Raw genomic sequence first — 19,027 nt, forward strand, 5'->3', positions numbered from 1 at the left:
GTGTGGATGGGAGAGTTGGAAGGGGTCGACCTCAGGGAAGGTACCTCAAAACAATGTACGGCCCCGCACTGCGTATCCCGGCCCGCCTGTGCTGTGTCGCCCCACCGACTGACCACCCCCCCCCCCCCCCCACTTCTTCTAACGCCACTTCTTCAAAATAGACTCGCCCAGGCCGAAAACCGACTTCCGCGCATGGGCTGCGAAGTTTTAATCGCACTGTATGTGCGCACCTGCACGTGGTATTTTGTGGAAGAGCCACACTCAAGGGGCCAAAGAGCCGCATGTGGCTCCCGAGCCGCGGTTTGCCGACCACTGGGATAGCCCATCCAGGACTGAAGTCCAGGCATTGAAAATGAAGGCCGCAAGTTATCATTTCAGTAAAAGCAGAAAGCAGTAGAAAATACCTGGGAAAGGATTTGATGGTGGATTAAAGCTGTTAAAAAAGTGTGAGACTTACTTTTAAGGTCTAAATGTGTTTCATAAATGTTTCTGACATTTCTCAGTTTCTGACCTAACTGCTCTGGTTATACAGAAAGAGAAAGCAGGAAGGGAGGGCCTGAAGCATTGAGCTGGTAAGAGGAACCGTGGAGTAATGTAGTGTTCAATCAGGAAAAGCTTTGGGTGTCTCAGAAATCCTTTTGAGTTCTTCCACCTGTTTTTCCTCACTCCCCAAAAAGCTTTCAGGTGGGCCTTTTACTTTCTGTATTCCACCCTTCCAGCAGTCTGAATTTCTTTCTTTCTCACCCTTCTAAGCCTTATGAAATTTTAAAATAATTAACTATGAAGTTGCAAACTGCTATGGTCTGTTTTGTGGCTTTTTACATTTAGGTGACTTGCTGAAGTGTGGAAAATATGCACCCTTTCAAAGAAATTGTTTATGAATAGCAAACTCACATGCCTTCAGGTACTAGGCAGATGAAAATGAAAATGAGTGAAATGCAGTAGAGAGTTTATTTTTCATCTAAGAGGGACATCCAGTTCTCAGGCCCACTTGATTAGTGCCCTACATGAATATGGGGCCAGAGAATACAGGAAATCTAGATTTTTGCTTGAAGCCTCTTGATTTAAAAAAATATTGACCATGAATTAAAACACCTGAAAATAGCTTCATGTGGCCCAACCAAACCCAAACCTGTCAGTAGTTGTATCCTGTTCTCCATTTTAGGACCTCTGATATATGTGAGAATTAATACAGTTCACAACTGAAAAAAAAAAAAAAGATTTAAAGCAAGTATGCCAATTCGTTTGGAATTCAAACCTAGGAGGACTTGAGAAAAATGTCACGTCTAATGAAAAAAGCCCTGGTCAGGTGGCTGGGTTGGTTGGAGGGTTGTCCTGTGCACTGAAAGGATTATGGGTTCTATTCCCTGGTATGGACACTGCAGGAGGCAACCGCTCGATGTTTCTCTCTCTCCCTTCCTCTCTAGAATTAGTAAAAGTATGTCCTCTGGTGAGGATTCAAACAAACAAAACACTAGATAAGTTTAACAGCCGAGTTTAATAACCTTTAAATAAAGTAGGGCAAATTGAACTGGTCCTTATTAACATTGATTTTATTTTACTGATTTCAGAGGGGAAGGGAGATCCAGGAGAGAGAGATAGAAACATCAGTGATGAGAGAGAATCATTGATTGGCTGCTTCCTGCACTCCCCACACTGGTGTCAAGCCTGCAAATGCCCTGACCTGGAATTGAACTGTGACCTCCTGGTTCACAGGTCAAGCTCAACCTCTGAGCCATGCCAGCTGGATCTTATTTATTAACATTTTAACTGGAAATAACCGAAAGAAAAAAAACTTTCAGTATTTATGGTTTAATAACTCAGGGTTCTGAGCAGAGGTAAATTAAAGGTATCTTGTAAGGAAATTGATTTATTGAGAAGCCCTTAATTGTACTTGCAATTAATATGTAAAATTAAATCCAGGAGACCCTCTTCTACTCAGCTATGGTTTTGAATGTTTAATGTTTGCTATACCATCCACATTTTCCCACTAATTGACTGTTACTGGAAGCAATTTTGAATCCTTGGAAATTCTTCCATGACTCGTGGGGTCGGGGGGTGGGGAGAAGGGTCATCAGGATGGAAAGAAAAGGGATGGGAGAGTGTGATGTGAAACAGACACTCATGTGTCTCTCTTAATTGTCCATTAAAAGATTGAATTAAAGTATTTTTTCTTGTACTTTGGTAAATTAAACACAGTGCCTTATATATATAGTAGAATTTAATAATATTTGTGGAATTGAACCATGGTGGGTTAAGCCACATTTACTTATTAGTATGAAGTACTTTAATTAATTCATACTTAGTCGGACTGTGGGGAATGGGAATATAGAGATCAGACCTAAGAAAGAAGTGGACTGTAGGATGCAGAAGGCAAGGTCAATGTCTTCTTTTGGGGTGTAAGGGTGAGAAAGGAGGCTAGGTGAGGGAAAGAGTTTTGAAAAGGAAGATAAAATGGTTAAATACCTTTCTGTCTACATTGCAGTTCTACAAAGAGCTCTACTTTTTACGACTAGATTGATCATAACTAATGCAAAGGCTATACAAAGAACATTAGTTTTTAGCCAGGACTACTTTGGGGAGTTTGCTGCCTTGATTTTCTTTTTTAGCCTAGTCTTTACAGGTCAAGCTAGTCTAATATTTTCATCCAATCCCTGCCTCTCTGGTATAGGAAGTGAAACAGGAGCAGATTATGTTTGAATTTGTTGTATAGTTATGGAGGTTATATTTGTTTAGAGGGAGCCATCATTTTCCTCTCTGCTTGTTTCTACCATGACTTGTAAACTAGGAAGTTCTTTCTGATAAGTATCTTTCCCCCTTCTTTATACCCCCCTCAGATGGCTTCCTAAGGGAGAATTAAATGAGGTTAGGAGGAATTGAGTATGCTTTTTTGCACAGTGCCTTCTGGCTCTATTTTGGAGCTCCCAATTCTTAGGATATGCATTTCTTTATTACTCTAACTGGTAGATTTATTTGAGCAGACTGGACCCTGTGAGGAAGAAGCAAATGCTTCTAAGTTTAATTTACAATTGAAATTAATTTGGTCACTGGTTTCAGCCATATTTTTATCTTCATCTGACTCCTTTATTACGTTGTTTCTTGGTTGGTTGTGAACCCATCGTAATGGAGGAAAAGGTTGTTATAGATGTTCATTAATACACTTAGAATTTTTTAATCTTCTTGGATAGAATGTTTATGAGGGGTCAAGCTAATGTTGGTTTGCTGTGGTTTAGTTTAGCATCCTTGAAACTGTGACCTACCTTGCTAAGCAGGTGGTAATATAGAATTCAGAGATAGAAGATAAGCAATCAGCATTCAAAGAGATGCTTTCTAGGAGAGGATTAAGAGGTTGGCAAATGTTAGTTGCAGGCTGTGGGAATACAATGAGATGAGTACAGTAGTCCCCCCTTATCTAGGGGGATACATTCCAAGACCCCCAGTGGATGCCTGAAAGCTCAGGTTGTAACAAACCATACGCACGCACGCACGCACGCACGCACGTGCGCAAGTGCATACCTGGCTACGTGTTTTCTGTTCATGTCTTCCACCCATAGAGTTAATGCCTTTTCCATCTTAACTAAGCACTTATCATGTACTGTGGCCATCATTTGCAGTATGAGGTGTGACAGCATGAATTTCTTTTTCCTTCACAATTTCATGGATAGAAGATTTCATTTTTACTGTAGATTTCAGCAACCTAAGCATAAGTTTTTTTTCTTCTTATTGAGAATGTTCACTTTTTCACTTAAAAAGTACTTTATGGCTTCTCTTTGGTATATCTGAATTGCCAGCATCACTATTCTTGTAGTTTGGGGCCAATATTAAGTAAAATAAAGGTTGTTTGAACACAAACACCAAGATACAGTCACTTGGATAATCAAGAAGGCTATTAGTAACTGATTAATGGGCAGGTAGTGTATACAGTGTGGTTGTGCTGGACAGAGGGATGATTCACATCCCAAGGATGATGAGAGGTTTCATCACACTACCTAAAACTTATGAATTTCTGGAATTTTCCATTTAATATTTTGGACTGGATAGTGATTGAAACCATGGAAGTCGAAACTGCAGATAAAGGGAGGGAGGGGGACTCTTGTACTTGAAAAGAGGAAAGATTTTATGTCAAATATGTGATCTTAAGTCACAGTAGATTTCTGAAGATTGTAATATGCTGAAAGCGATCTTTGCCTTTAAAAGCATCTTTCTTTTATATATATTTAACTTTATTGTTGAAAGTATTGTAGATGTTTCCTTTCTTTTTCCCATTGACCCCTCCCCCCCACTCCACCCTGCACCCACCCCTCGCAGGCATTCACCACTCTATTGTCTGTGTCCATGGGCTATGCATATCCTCCTGTATAATAAATGCCTCATATGCAAATTGACCGAATGGCTGAACCACCACTCGCTGTGATGTGCACTGACCACCGGGGGCAGACGCTCAACACAGGAGCTGCCCCCTGGTGGTCAGTGTTCTCCCACAGAGAGAGCACTGCTCAGCCAGAAGCCAGGTTCATGGCTGGTGAGTGCAGCTGTGGTGGTGGGAGCCTCTCCCGCCTCTGAGGCAGCGCTAAGGAGCAGTGATCTGAGTGGTGAGCAGTGAGTGGACGGTGGTAAGGAGCAAGGGCTCTCCGACTGTGAGCCGGCAGTTGGACATCCCCCTAATCACGCCCACCCATCCACTCACCCCCCCCCCCCCCCGAAAATCGTCAGCTGTTCCATGTAAAAACATCTTTCTTTATCTTTAATAGTTTATTTTTCTGTTTAAAATGTAAAATATCTGATTACTTGATATTTATCTTTATCTTTGTAGTTGAGTGATCTAGTAGTATTTTTGTCACAAACTGAAATTAACAGTATTTGGGGATGAGATTCGGTCATAGTGAGTCTCTGATTGTAATATTACTTGGTTAGAAACTATGAATAAAATTGTAATCATACTTTTCTGCTTGGAATACCTTATTTGGGATCATTTAGATCTGGGTTTAAAGCCAACTTTTAACTTTATGACATAAAAGTTACTTAACCTTCCTGAGCCTTTATTTCCTCCCAGGAAAAGTGGAGATATAACATAATTGTTAAGAGTTTAAGAATGAAATGAAATAAAATATATAAAAGTGCTATGTAAATAGTAAAATAAGTATAACTTGTTAACATTTTGTTCTGATTTATTCTTAGAAAATGGAATTCTGGCCAGTGATCTGAAAACACATATATCAAATAAATTTACATGTAGCTGTTTCATTTAGAGGGAACAGATTTAAAGTGTAGAATTTACAGCCTTGCCAGTATGACTCTTCCATTGTCAGTTACAAAGATTTTTTTTTTTTAAATTCTAGTCAATACTGAACAATAGACCTTTTCATTTTCTTGTTTTCATGTTGGCTTCCATTGATTGGTACCTGGTATTCTATATAATTTGAATGCCAGGTGGATAGTAGAAAAAGGAAGGAGATAGATGGAAGAGAGAGAAGGTGTGGCATTTAAAAAATAATCTATTTGGATATTTCTATCGAAAAATTCTTAGGACTAAAGCCATTTTAATTTTATTTGGGTTATTTTCCTTTAAGGGTTTTGACTGCCATTGCTAGTAGCAAATAAGTAGAAAACTATCCTGAGTTTTCTATTTGTAGGCTACATTAAATGTCATCTTAAAAATAAATCTTAAAGCCCAGATGACTGAAGAAGAATCTTGGGCACAAGATTGTGCAACAGAACATTTTTATAATTTTTAAAAAATTCATGGATGGTCATACAAATAGTGCTGAATTATTTTAAAGGTAATTATTTCATTTGGGGCAGTTTGCTTTGATTTTTCTCGCATCTAGAGAGCAAGCAATACAATCTGTTCCATCCTTTTGGCTCTTCATTTGTTAATTTAGTTTGCTTAAAGAAATTCCTGTAAGATGAGTAACTGTGGGGCACTATTGTTTCCTTCTTGTTGAACTGTCCAAATTGCTAGGGTTTCTCTTTTAAAAGAATATTTAGTTATTAGAGACTAGTGGTATTATAAAACCATAATTTTGAAATTCACTAATATTCTAATTTTTGGAAGAGAAAACTGAAATTCAGATTAAGCCTTCCCTTACCTGACTTAAAAAAAATTTTATTTTGTAAGAGTTTACTTGAGCCCGGTTTGGCTCAGTGGATAGAGTGTTGGCCTGGGGACTTAAGGTCCCAGGTTCGAGTCTGGTCAAGGTCACCTACCTCAAGGTGCAAGCTTGATCCCTGGCCCTGGTTAGGGTGCCTGCGAGAGGCAATCAATCATTGATGGGTTGTCTTATATCGATATTTCTCTCTCTCTGTCCCTCCCCCTCCCTTCTACTCTCTAAAAATCAGTGGAAAAATATCCTTGTGTGAGGATTAACAACAACAACAAAAAAGCTTATTTGAACCAAACCGATGACATATATCTCCCCTTACTTGATTTTGATAAAATATATTGGTTGCTAGTGGGAAAGCAGGTCTCCAAGTCTCCTGATTCTGAGTGGTTTATTCCAGTGATCTCCCTACTGGGTTGCATGTACTTCTGGGAGTGTATGAAAAACTTGTTCATTGTGCCATGTGAAGAAAACAATAGAACTTCTTTTCATTTTTATTTTTTGTGTGTATGTAGTATATACATAGTACTGGTGTGAAAGTATATGTGCATTATTTAGAATTTTTTTTTATATAGATTTCAGAGAGGAAGGGAGAGGGAGAGATAGAAACATCAATGATGAGTAATCCCATGGGGGATCGAGCCCACAATCTGGGCATGTGCCCCTGACCAGAATCAAACCCGGGACCCTTCAGTCCCCAGGCTGATGCTTAATCCACTGAGCCAAACCAGCTAGGGCTTTGTGCATTATTTATGTACATATATAGGTGTAGCTCAAGCATATCAAACTCTCGGCCCACGGGCTGCATGCGGCCCACAACGAATATTTTTGCGGCCCAGCCAATATAACCGGTATGTAAGAAATGTTTAATAAAAATTTCATAACTTAATTTTTACAATATCCTGTTATACATAATTATTAATAACGAACTACAACGTTTGCTAATGACTGATTACTATAATCGTGTTGCATTCATCACCCTTACGTGCAGGCGCACCATTTCTCTCCACTAATACTAGCAGTGAATATTTTAGCAGCCAGTTACCACGTCATTAGTCTTGGCCTGACTTGTTTGGTGTGCGCAACAGGAAATATTTCACTTTCGGAGAACAAGAAAAATAGGTCTATTTGCGTTATGCTTATTTGTGCAGTTATTCAATGTCTGGTAAGTTAATGTTCAAGAAAAAAATATTAATTTTTATTAAAATGTTCTATTTTATGTTAACGATTACTCATTTATTTCAGCCCTTTGTATTCAGCATGTCTCTATCAAGATAAAACTACGTTTCTATGAAAATTGAAGCTTTTGTTTTTTTTGCAGCCCACATAAACTTAAACGTGTTAGCCTTTGAGTTTGACATGCTTGGTATAGCTGTTCAAGTTAGTTGAACTCAAATCATATTAAGAAAGGGAAATAGTGTCATTTTAGAAGAAAAGTGGTATGATATCTTTGATCATCTTTCCTTCCCTAGTGAATGATATTATTTAGCAGTAGCCTTGAATGCTTATTGATTTAAAAATTGTTTTATAGTAAGTATTTACAGAAGTTACTTATAAAAGTAGGTTTTTTAAGTAATTATAAAAATGTAGCCCAGCCGGCATGGCTCAGTGGTTGAGAGGCGACTTATGAACCGGGCAGTCATGGTTCAGTTCCTGGTTGCAGGCTCCATCCCCAGTTTGGGGGATGCAGGAGGCAGCTGATCAATGTTTCTCTCTCATCCATGGTTCTAACTCTCTATCCCTCACCCTTTCTCTCTATAAAATCAATAAAATATATTAAAAAAATAAAATGGAACACTACCTATAATATTGAGAGTCTTCCTTTGTGAGCAAGTATTTTATCTGAAGAAATATTAGATTCCTTAAAATGAAGCATTTAGTGGAAAAATAACTTTTTTGGTAGAAAAGGTGCTGATATTTTGCTTCTAACCATGCTGGCATATATGGTAGTTACCTGTTTGTTTGTTTTTAAACCAGGACATGGATAGCATATTCATTTTTTAATTTCAATCATCTAGCACATTACAGGTGCTCTAATGTTGAGTGGTTATTTAGGAATTCTGTGATTTCAAAAGGCAAATAGAAAGTGATGAATGTACTAATGAAATATGCAAAATTTATATTCAGTGGTCTAAAGAAAGTCAGCAATGTGCCTATCACTGTGTTGTTTACAGTATCCTGTCTTATTCTTTGCAACAATTTGATTGGAAGTTAAAGTAGTAATATATAAAATAATGGTAATGAGAGTTGTGTTATTTTCTTCATTTCACATTTAAGTAAATTGAGGTCTTGGGGGTTAAGAAGCCTGTACAAAGTCATACAACTAGTTTTATCTGATTCCAAAATATTTTCTCTTAGTCACTTACTATTGTGGCAGAAGTAGAAAAGTTTTTACCAGTTTTCATTATCAAAAGTTTTTGTATGTAATTTTTGGCAATGGGAAGATAGCTTATTGGTTAAGTATGCTTGGGATGGTAATGGGGGTAGTATGACTTGGGGTTTTGATCAAAAAGTGGTGTAATTATGTGATGCTAATGTATTCGATACCTCTAATCTGTTTGATATCTCTGATTTTTTTTTTTAAATTTCTTTTTGAAGTTATGTTCAATAAAATTCCTTTTCTGGTGTAAAGTTCTATGAGTTTTGACAAAGGCATACCACCACTATCCAGATACAGAATAGTTCCATGATTTCCCCCCCTCCCCCCCAAAAAAAAATTACCTTGTGCTGTCCCTGGGTAGTAGTAGTACCCTCAACCCTAACCCATGACTGCTCTGTTCTCTATCCTTATAGTTGTTTTTTTTTGTCTTTTTGAGACTGTACAGAATTATATGGTATGGAACCTTTGAGTCTGTCTTTTTTCACTTATAATGCTGTTAACATAAAAACGTTCAAACCTGTAAATAATTTTTGTGAGTTTATTTGAGCCAGACTTTTGACAATTGCCAGGAAGCAGAATCTCAACAGATTGGGATAATGCTCCAGAGAACGGTGGTTTTTCATCTTCTTTTATACATTGCAATCAAAGGAGGAGACATAGGTGGGTTACATGGAATCCATTGGTGATAGATAAGAGAGGTGGGAGAAAACAAAGGGGGTGGGGTGGGGGGGACCTCTGGGATTGGATAAAGAGTAAAATGATAGACACTTCTGTAGGTGGGTACAGGATAGTTAACAGTCAACATGATAACAATGAAATAATTTGTGGTATCTGTTCTGGCTCCCAGGGCGTTTGGTTGTGCCCTGAGGGGTCTGGAAGAAAGAGAAGTTAGAAGTTAACCTGACATTTTAATAATGTGTTATCGTACATGCAAAAAGACAATAAGCTCAGTTAAGGTAAAGGTTGACCTTGTCAGGGAAGATACCTGCCTGGGAGGCAACTACCCAGCATAACTGCGATTTGTTAAAGTTTAATTTCAGACCATACTTTGTGGCTACTTTAAGTCTTTGATTTTGCAAGACTGCCATGCAGGACTTCCCTTGAGCTTGTCAGGTTACTTTAAACTATCTCCTGGATTTTTTGGGGCTGTGCCCTCCCCCTTTATGGATGCCATTTTGGTTCCTATTGCTCATGCTGCATAGTTTTGCTTCCTCATTTTGCTTCTACTACCCATGCACCTAGTAAAAGGAATTCCCTTGCCATTTTCTCCTTTTTCCCCTTTCCCATTAGTAAGGTGGACTCCCCAGGGTGACTGTAAAGCTGTCTTTCCTGCCTACTCAAATTAAAAAAAAAAAAAAATTCTAGAGGCCCAGTGCACAAATTCATGCACCAGCGGGGTCCCTCGGCCTGGCCTGCAGGATAGGGCCAAAACTGGCTCTCTGACATCCCCCGAGGGGTCCCAAATTGTGAGAGGGTGCAGGCCAGGCCGAGGGACCCCATCAGTGCACCATCAGGGTCAGAGAGGGACATGGGAGGTTGGCCAGCCACGGAGGGACCACAGGAGGGCTCCAGGGAATGTCTGGCCCATCTCACTCAGTCCTGATTGGCCAGACCCCAACAGCAAGCTAACCTACTGGTCGGAGTGTCTGCCCCCTGGTGGCCAGTGCACATCATAGTGACTGGTTGACTGGTCTATTGTCTGCCCCCTGATGGTCAGTGCATGTCAAAGCAAGTGGTTGTTCAGCCTTAGCATATCATTAGCATATTACGCTTTGATTGGTTGAAAGGATGACTGGATGACTGGACACTTACCATATTAGGCTTTTATTATATAGGATTTTTATTGATTTCAGAGAAAGGGAGAGGGGGAGAGAGAATCATTGTTTGGTGCCTCCTGCATGCCCCATACTGGAGCCCACAACCCAGGCATGTGCCCTGACTGGGAATTGAACCTTGATCTGGTTCATGGGTCCATGCTCAAACACTGAGCCACACTGATGGGGCCCTACTTGATGTTTTGTTCTGTTTGGCAGAACGATGATGTTTTCTCCTGTGGGGTGACTGTAAAGTTGTGTTTTTCTACTTAATCAGATGTCTGGTTCCTTTGCTCTCTGCTCTGTTGTTAATATTTAACTGCCTACTGTAACAATCCCCCTGCTGGGGATCGAGCCTGCAACCCAGGCATCTGCCCTGACTCGGAATCGAGCCGTGACTTCCTGGTTTCATAGGTTGACGCTCAACCACTGAGCCATGCCAGCCAGGCAGAGTTTATATTATTTTTTTTAATCATGCCTAAAAATATTAATGTTCTATGACATTTTTTAAGAACTTTGTTTTTAATAGTCCAGTAATTATTTTTTTGTTAATTACAAGATCCAAACAATAAAAACCTTTAGTTTGCCTAATATGAAGTAGACATTGGGTATCCAAGTGTCAGATTTTGAAGGAACTTTTTAATGGTAAAGAGTTTAGATAGAGGAAATGGAAAGCCATTAAATATTTTTAGAAAGGTAATTCTCATTACAGCAGAGCAAATACAGAATTGAAGGGTGGTAAAGAGGTCAACCAGGAGACCTATTGATGGCTGTTAAGGGTTTTAAATGAAGGCAAGTAGCTTTATGAATGGGAAGCGAAGAAAATTTTGAAGTAGATTTGCTGTAGGGAAAACGAGACGTCATGGATGACTTCAGGGTGGAGTAACAGTATAAGAACTATCCAGGTAGGAGGGAGAGATGGGTGAAATGGTAAATGGAGCCATTGGTGGAGTCTTTTCTCTCACTAGAGTGGGTTTTTTGAGAACAGGAACAATGTCTGACTTGCTTCAGCCTCTTGTCAGTTGCTTGGCATATTGTAGTAGGTGTTCAATAAGTGCTTGAATGAATGAAATAAGATCAATATAATGTCATTTAGTATGGGAAAGAGTGGTTAAAATAGATCATTAGACATTTCAAAGTAGTATATAATGTATGATTTGCCTTTTATGTATTTGTAGTTATAGGTATAGCTTATTGATAACCTTTAAAATTCACTAGCATGTATATGCAAACACAGGCATATTATTTTCAGATATCTCCAACTTTCATTTGTTTTTAGTATGCTTGTATTCCAGACTATTGAGAGTGAGGAGTGGGGATGTTATCAGAGAAATGTGTGGATGGTTTTTCTCCGTTTGCTGTTGGGAGTGAGGTCCTTATGGTATTTTGAGAAAAATAATTTTCTGAGACTTACATGGGAAGATGAGTGATTTTTATTGATGTAAAATTATATCCCTGGGTTTGAAAAGTCCCAGTTCCCTTAATCCAGTCCTGGAAGGTGTGCAGCTGGGGATTCAGTAGAGCTAGATGAAAAGCCCATGTTCAAAGTTTTCATTCCATGGTGGAGCTTGGTCTGGTTTAGCCTAGTTGCAGTTGATGGGATCTGTATAGTTATGGGCCATATGGGCAAATTCAGAGAGAACCAAGCTAGCAGGTCCCCTGCAACAAGAGTCCCAAGAGTGCCAAGCGCACAAGAGTGAACTCCTTTGTTTAGGAGATTAAATGTCTCATCTTTCTCTGCTTGCAGTGGCCATGCTTATTCTGGGCAATGGCCTGTTCCCAGGTGTGACTGACAAACAAATACCTTCCCTATTTTTTTATCTTTATTGTTGGAAGTATTGCAGATGTCCTCTTTATGAGTACCTTCCCTATTTCACTCATAACTTTACTGAGCATGCATCTAAACTGCAGGTTCCTGCACAAATGAACTGCCTATACTAATTGGCCTTCCTTTTGCTGCTTTCCAGTTATTCATAAGTAGGTTAAATTACAATAGTTTCAGAGAGAAAGCTCTCACATGGTGATAACCAAGTTTTATTGACAAATGAAATAGAAATGTGATTTTTCAATTTATTTTTCTTTTTTGATAGCCTTTATCTGAACATTCTTTACTTTCTTGTGGCTGGCTGTAAAATACATGCTTGTTAATTTCAATAAGATTGATTATGAAGACATACTGGAATTTCCCTGATGCTAGATGTGCCACCCACTGTAAAAGGGTGGAAAATGTGAATCTGAATTTACCTTATCCATTCCTCATGGTTATATTTTTTTAGTTACTGCATCCCATGATTTAGGATCCTTCTCTCAATGGACATTTGTGTCTATCTTATTCATAGGGTTATAGGTATGGGTTAGGAGGAGAAAAAATACTCTTGTAAAGAAATGTTAATGCCTGAAATAGTTTACTGGAAGACCTATGAAATAAGGAGAAAATGCTCTAAATATCATTCTACAGATTCTTTTTTATTTTTTTAATGTTGATTTTAGAGGAAGAGAGAGAGAGAAACATCAACCAGAGAGAAACAGCATTGATTGGCTGCCTCATGCACGCCCCCTGCAACCCAGGCATGTGCCTTGATGGGGAATCGAACCATGACCTCTTGGTTCCTAGGTCAGTGTTCAACCACTGAGCCACATCCGTCAGGGCAAAAACTTTCCTTTTTAGTAAATATATTTTTATTTTTATAACTAAAAACTCAAATGAGCTTGAGAATTTTTTTGTTTTCAAAATAATTTGTAGTTTTTATGTCACCTAATACACAAATGATTTTCAGTTATTCAGCGATCCTTAAGAAAATAGGTTTCTTTTCCAGTATTATTCAGCAAATGAACTGTGTGACACTTGCTTAGGATTCAAATTAGCCATTATGTAATTATTCTCCTTTCTCCTTTCTGTTATTTTTATTTCATTGATCTACCTACTTATTTATGTATTTATTATATTAAAATGTTCACTTATAAGATTTTCTTTTCGGTTTAAAAATAATTGTATTTTTATTTATTTAAAACTAGAGGCCCAGTGCACAACATTCATGCACTGGAGGAAGGGGGGGGGGTCCCTCTCGCAGTCCGGGACCCCCTGGGGAATGTCCAACTGCCGGCTTAGGCACCCTTGGACATCTCCTGAGGGGTCCTGAGCGCTGCTGTGGAGGCAGGAAAGGCTCCTGCCACTACTGCTGCGTTCGCCAGCCATGAGCCCGGCTTCTGGCTGAGTGGCGCTCCCCCTGTGGGAGCGCACTGACCACCAGGGGGCAGCTCCTGCATTGAGCATCTGCCCCATGGTGGTCAGTACACATCATAGTGACTGGTCGTACCACCGTTCAGTCGATTTTCATATTAGCCTTTTATTATATAGGATAATTCTTTATTGTTGAAAGTATTGCATATGTCACTTATAAGATTTTTAATTGTTTTTGTAAAAAAAGTACTAAGTAACTATAATGAAAAAAGCATAAACATAGCAAAATAGTTTCTCTAAAACGAAAGGGTTTCTTTTAATGAGTTCTGAGATAGACTTACAATTTTAATGAGTTTATCTTTGCCATTTTTGTGTGTGTGAAATTGTACTGGTATACTTTATAAAACTCAGGAAAATACAGTCTTTTCTTAATTCTGGGTTCCCTTTGACTTTTATGCACATCTCCTCCTCACTTCTATCAAATCCAACTTGGAAAAGTTTATAGAAAGTGTACAGGTATAGGAGTATCAGGAAACCTTGGTTCTAGTCTGACTTAACATAACTTTGTTCAAATTGTTTAATTATGTTTGGTTTTTCTTTTGGTGTTTGCAATCTCTAAATGTCAAATCTGACCTATTTCCAAATAAAATACTTTAGTCAGAGCATTTTTCGAGATGAAGATTCTGTATAATAAATTCTCATTTTCATTTATAATCCTGCCATTTATAAGCATTGTGACCTTTAGCAATATTGCTAAACTTCTGAGACTATTTTCTATTATGTACATAGAGATTATAATGCCTACATGTAAGGTGATTGTGAAGATTAAATTGGAAAGTGAATATACTTTAAAGTGCTTAGTCCAGGTATTTTGTAAGGGTATTGAGTTTTCTTATAATTTCATACGTCTGTTGTACAAATAAGTCACAAACCTCACATATGAAAAGACATAAAATATATGAATCGTATTGATAAAATATTTTTGTGGTAATTGCACTATAAGGAAACATCAGGATGCTTACATGCTTTATTTGGGGAAAATATTAAATTTCCATTCAAGGGAATTTCTATTCAAGGTCTTTAACTTGGCTAAAGAAATAACAATATTGGTATTTGGTCTTACTAGATGCTTTGTTAAGCATCTTAAACTTTCAGTATTAAGCAATGTATTTTAAGTGAAATTTCATCTGAAAGAATCAATTTCTGGAATTGTTTTTGCCTTTTTTGCTACTATATTGATGCTTGGAAATGTGATGTACACAGATAGTAGTTAAACATATTTACTAAATAGCACATTATTAAACGGTTGCAGAATGGTAGCAAATTTAATACAAAGATCAAATGAAAAGAATCTAAAAAGACTTCTGGTGTTTATTTTAATCTAATTTGTGGTATTTTATATGTCTAGTATTTTTAATCTTGTATATCACTTTAAAAAAAAATGTCACAGTAATGCCTGAAAGTATTTAAAATTCTGTGACTCTTTTATTCTGCATGGAATAGACTTAAAGGTCAACACTACTTTTTTATGTAGGTTTTGGGTGCTACATGTGTGCTTTCAGAGCAGTAGTGAGAAAGCTTGAACTGGGATGGCAGGACGCCCTCATCCTTATGACAGTAACTCCAGTGATCCAGAGAATTGGGATCGGAAATTGCATAGTAGACCTCGTAAACTTTATAAACATTCAAGGTAGGTATCAAATAAGTATTTCACATATCAAAGCTTTGATAAAAACCAGACTGCATTTGGTTGTGACAAGTCCTGTCAGAGGATGGGGCTTACAAAATATTACAAATATTTGTATTTCTCCTTAAATAACTTTTTAGAAGAATATTCCTTTCAATTTTCTTATATTTGTATTTATTTGAATTTTCATTTGTTTGTAAATATGTAATGTTAAAACTCCTTAGTTAACACCATGAATAAATGAAATATTTAATTGGGAACTCTGGCAAGACAGTTAAGTGTTTTGTATTTAAAACTCTATTAGGAATTTATTTCATTTTCTGAATACATTATGTATAGATTATATATAATAATTTATAGGCTCTTGACAGTCTTTGCCTCCATACATTTTTAACTATGAATTTATATTGTGTAGTCATCGTGATCTTAATGGGAAAAGCAGTCTTTATGCCGTGACTCTACTGGGTTTATTTAAAGTTTAATGCATTAAGTAAAATTTATTTCAAAAGTTTCAGCTCATTTATAATTTTATAGTTTTCATTTTGTGCTGTGTGGCTTAATAAGGAACACCTCATTTAGAACACTTTATGATCTGATATTTTAAGGTGCTAATTAACAGCTCATAAACTTCACATTTATTGCATGTTTATTGCATGTAAACATGTTTTCAGAATATTGTGCTTTATGAATATTAGGGGATATTGAACATTTAACTTATGAATGTAAAATTCTCCTGATGTTGATAAATAATATCAGCTTTCTTAAAAAAATTAAAAAATGCTGTGATATTGAAATCCATTTTGTAATTTTAAAGAAATGATTCAGGTACTTTTAAACTGTATGTTACATAGCTAGAAAATATGAGTGACTGGTACTGTTTAAGTCCCCTGACAAGATGTCTAACTTTATAGTGGACTTTCGATATGGTGATATATGTAATGAAAATGTTAGGTTGACTTTATAAGTACATACCAATGGTATGAGTGCTTTTTGGTTCATTTTTTTCACGTGTGTGTGTATGTGTGTGTGTATGTCTGCCCCCTTCACCTTGTGGCTCTAGTTCTTTATCTTTGTCCTACTTACATGGATAATTATTTGAGATTAAAGAGATACAGGTTTTATCTCATTAAGTGTGGGGCTGTATTTATTATATCTGTTATGCTGTATGCTTATTTTCTGGTGAGTTGAAAGTTATCCTTCCTAGTTCTTAATATTTTTTCCTCGCTGATGTATAATAGTGCATCATATATGAAGTGGTGACAGGATGAAAATAAATTGTTTGCTTAATGAAAGCAAATACAATGGGAAAAATTTATAAAAATTAATGATACTTTTTTCATTGCTGTTATTTCAGTAACATAGCTTTTAATATCTAGCATCAGTACCTTTTTGGTGTTCTTTTTAGGTACACTGCTACAGTATTGGTTGTTTAAGTGAAAATATAATGATAAATAGAAAATAAATACCAATACATTGATTTTTTTTTTTAATGAAAAGATCATGAAATCCTTTGAGCTTATTTTAACCTCATTTGTGAAAATATGCCTAAGGGAAAATAGCTTACTTTTAGGGACCTCTTGTTCTGTGTACTTAGGAACATATTTAGGATACTTTTAAAAAAATATACAATTTGACTTTTTTATATAGCATTTTTTTAATTGATAGTAAATTAATTATCTGAGAAGTTTTAAATACTAACAATCAGCTAATATTGTTGAGAACCTTTTCTCAGTTCAAAAGAGATTCAGAAGTTTGTCAGAGTATCATCACGGGATGCTTTAATAACCACATGTGGAACAATTAGAGGATAGTAGGGCACTAAACTATGGTAATGAGTTAGAGTAACACTTGGAGTGCGGGTGAATTTCCCGCCAAAATATAAGATGGCTCTGTCTTTTGGTTTTGTTCCATCCACCAAAAGGGTGGATTACAAACAAATATTTGGTAATACGCAGTTACAATCGGCCCGAGTTTACACGTTTCCCGCACTCCACCGCAAATCTATATGAACCGAGTTAAAGACGGCTCCCGCGGAGTATGCGCAATTCACGCGAGCCGACTTAACTCGTTTCCCGCACTACAAGTGGTAAGATAAGAGTTCAGAGAAGGAATCCGTGTTGGCTTGAATGGTTAAGAATGAGACTTGAGCTAATTCTTGGATGATTAGGTAGATGGTGGACATTCTTTCCAGGGACCTTCTGGAGATTATCTTGACCGGATTTGAAGGTGGAGTTCTCTGAATAGTATCACTTGTCTGAATTTGACAAAAGAATTAGGTTAATAAATTGCCCAAGGCTATTCTACTTGTAAATGGCAGAGCTAGGATTTGTACATTTTAAATAACTTATTATGGTACATTTTAAATACATATAAAGTAGAGAGATCAGTCATAATGAATCCCTATGTATGATGGGCAAGATCAGTCATAATGAACCCACCCACCTCTAGCTTTGAGTTATTAATTCATGATTGATTTTGTTTCACCTATGCTTCTGCCTACTCACATCCTTTTTTTGAATTTTGTGTATTTTAGCGATGTCTGAGTAAAAAAACACACACAAAAAAACAGGCTAAACATTCACTTAAGTTAGGGGTTTATTTTTCTTGTACATAAGAATTCCACATAGGCAATGCCTGATGTAGATTTAGTACCTTAAGGATGTTAGGGTCAAAAATCTTTTATTTTCTTCCTTTTGCTTATGACCACAAGATGGCTTATTATAGCATCAGCTATCAGGTCCACCTTGCAGGCAAGGAGGAGGAGGAAGGTAGAAGGGGACAATGGGAAAGGGACTTTATTTATATGAGGAAATTAAATTTCTTAGTAATTTCCACAAAGGCATCTGTTTATAAATTATTGGCTAGAACTATGTCATATGATCATTTGTGGATGAGGGAAGTTGAGAAATATAGATGGGCACATTGCCATCTCAAATAGAATGGGGAATTTAAATTTACAAAAAGTAAATGTCTCAGTCTGTTCAGGTATACTGTTATAATAGTACTAGAGGCCCGGTGCATGGATTCATGCACCAGTGGGGTTCTTCAGTGTGACCTGTGGGGATCGGGCGGAAACCAGCAGTCCAGTGTTGCCTGCTGCTCCTGCCTGCTGCTCCCACTCATCCCGGCCCTGCTGCGCCTGCTGTGGGCTCGCGCCCAGTCAGTTCTGAGCGGCACTCACCAGCCGTGAGCCCTGCCTCTGGCACCAGTCGGTCAGCTGAGCGGCGTTCCTGCTGTGGGAGTTCACTGACCACCAGGGGGCAGCTCCTGCATTGAGCCTCTGCCCCCTGGTGGTCAGTGCACGCCATAGTGACCAGTTGTTCGGTTGCTTAGGCTTTTATATATATAGAATAGAGGCTCGATGCATGAAATTCGTGCAAGAGTAAGCCTTCCTTCCCCGGCTGCGGCCCCGGCTTTCCTCTGGCACCTGGGACCCAGGCAGGCTTCCCTCCGGCTGCCCGCAGGCACCAGGCACCCGGACTGGCTTCCCTCTGGCCCTGGCTTTGTCTGGAATGATGTCTGGAAGGATGTCCGGTCTAATTAGCATATTACCCTTTTATTATTATAGGTACCATAGACTGGGTGGCCGATAAGCAACAAAAATTTATTTCACTTGGTTTTGGAGCCTGGGAAGTCCAAGCTCAAAAGTGCTGGCATATTTGGTATCTGGTAAGAGCTTACTTCCTGGTTCAGATAGCCCTCGTTTTGCTGTGTTCTCACGTGGAGGAAGGGGCTAGGGATCTCTCGGGGTATCTTATAAAGGCACTGATCCCATTCAGGAGGGCTCTGCCCTTAAGACCTAACTACCTCATCTGCAAGTGCCATCACATTGAGGGGAATACGTTTCAGCATATGAATATTTGG

At 38.0% G+C, this 19,027-nt stretch overlaps 1 protein-coding gene across 4 annotated transcripts in view; it reads left to right on the forward strand.

The window, feature by feature from the left end:
- The window catches only part of BTBD10 (BTB domain containing 10), a 59,800-nt gene that overhangs the window by 1,514 nt on the left and 39,259 nt on the right, over positions 1–19,027 (forward strand). For 2 of the 4 annotated variants that reach the window (XM_006089590.3, XM_006089589.3), the window contains exon 2: positions 15,011–15,166. The exons of the other annotated variants lie outside the window; for them this stretch is intronic. In XM_006089590.3, coding sequence (XP_006089652.1) covers positions 15,066–15,166 — 101 coding nt within the window. In that variant the 5' untranslated portion in view covers positions 15,011–15,065. The remainder of the gene's footprint in view (positions 1–15,010; positions 15,167–19,027) is intronic. 4 annotated transcript variants of the gene reach the window in all.

Source organism: Myotis lucifugus, unplaced genomic scaffold (genome assembly GCF_000147115.1).
Source record: "Myotis lucifugus unplaced genomic scaffold, Myoluc2.0 scaffold_61, whole genome shotgun sequence".
NCBI classification, from domain to species: domain Eukaryota; kingdom Metazoa; phylum Chordata; class Mammalia; order Chiroptera; family Vespertilionidae; genus Myotis; species Myotis lucifugus.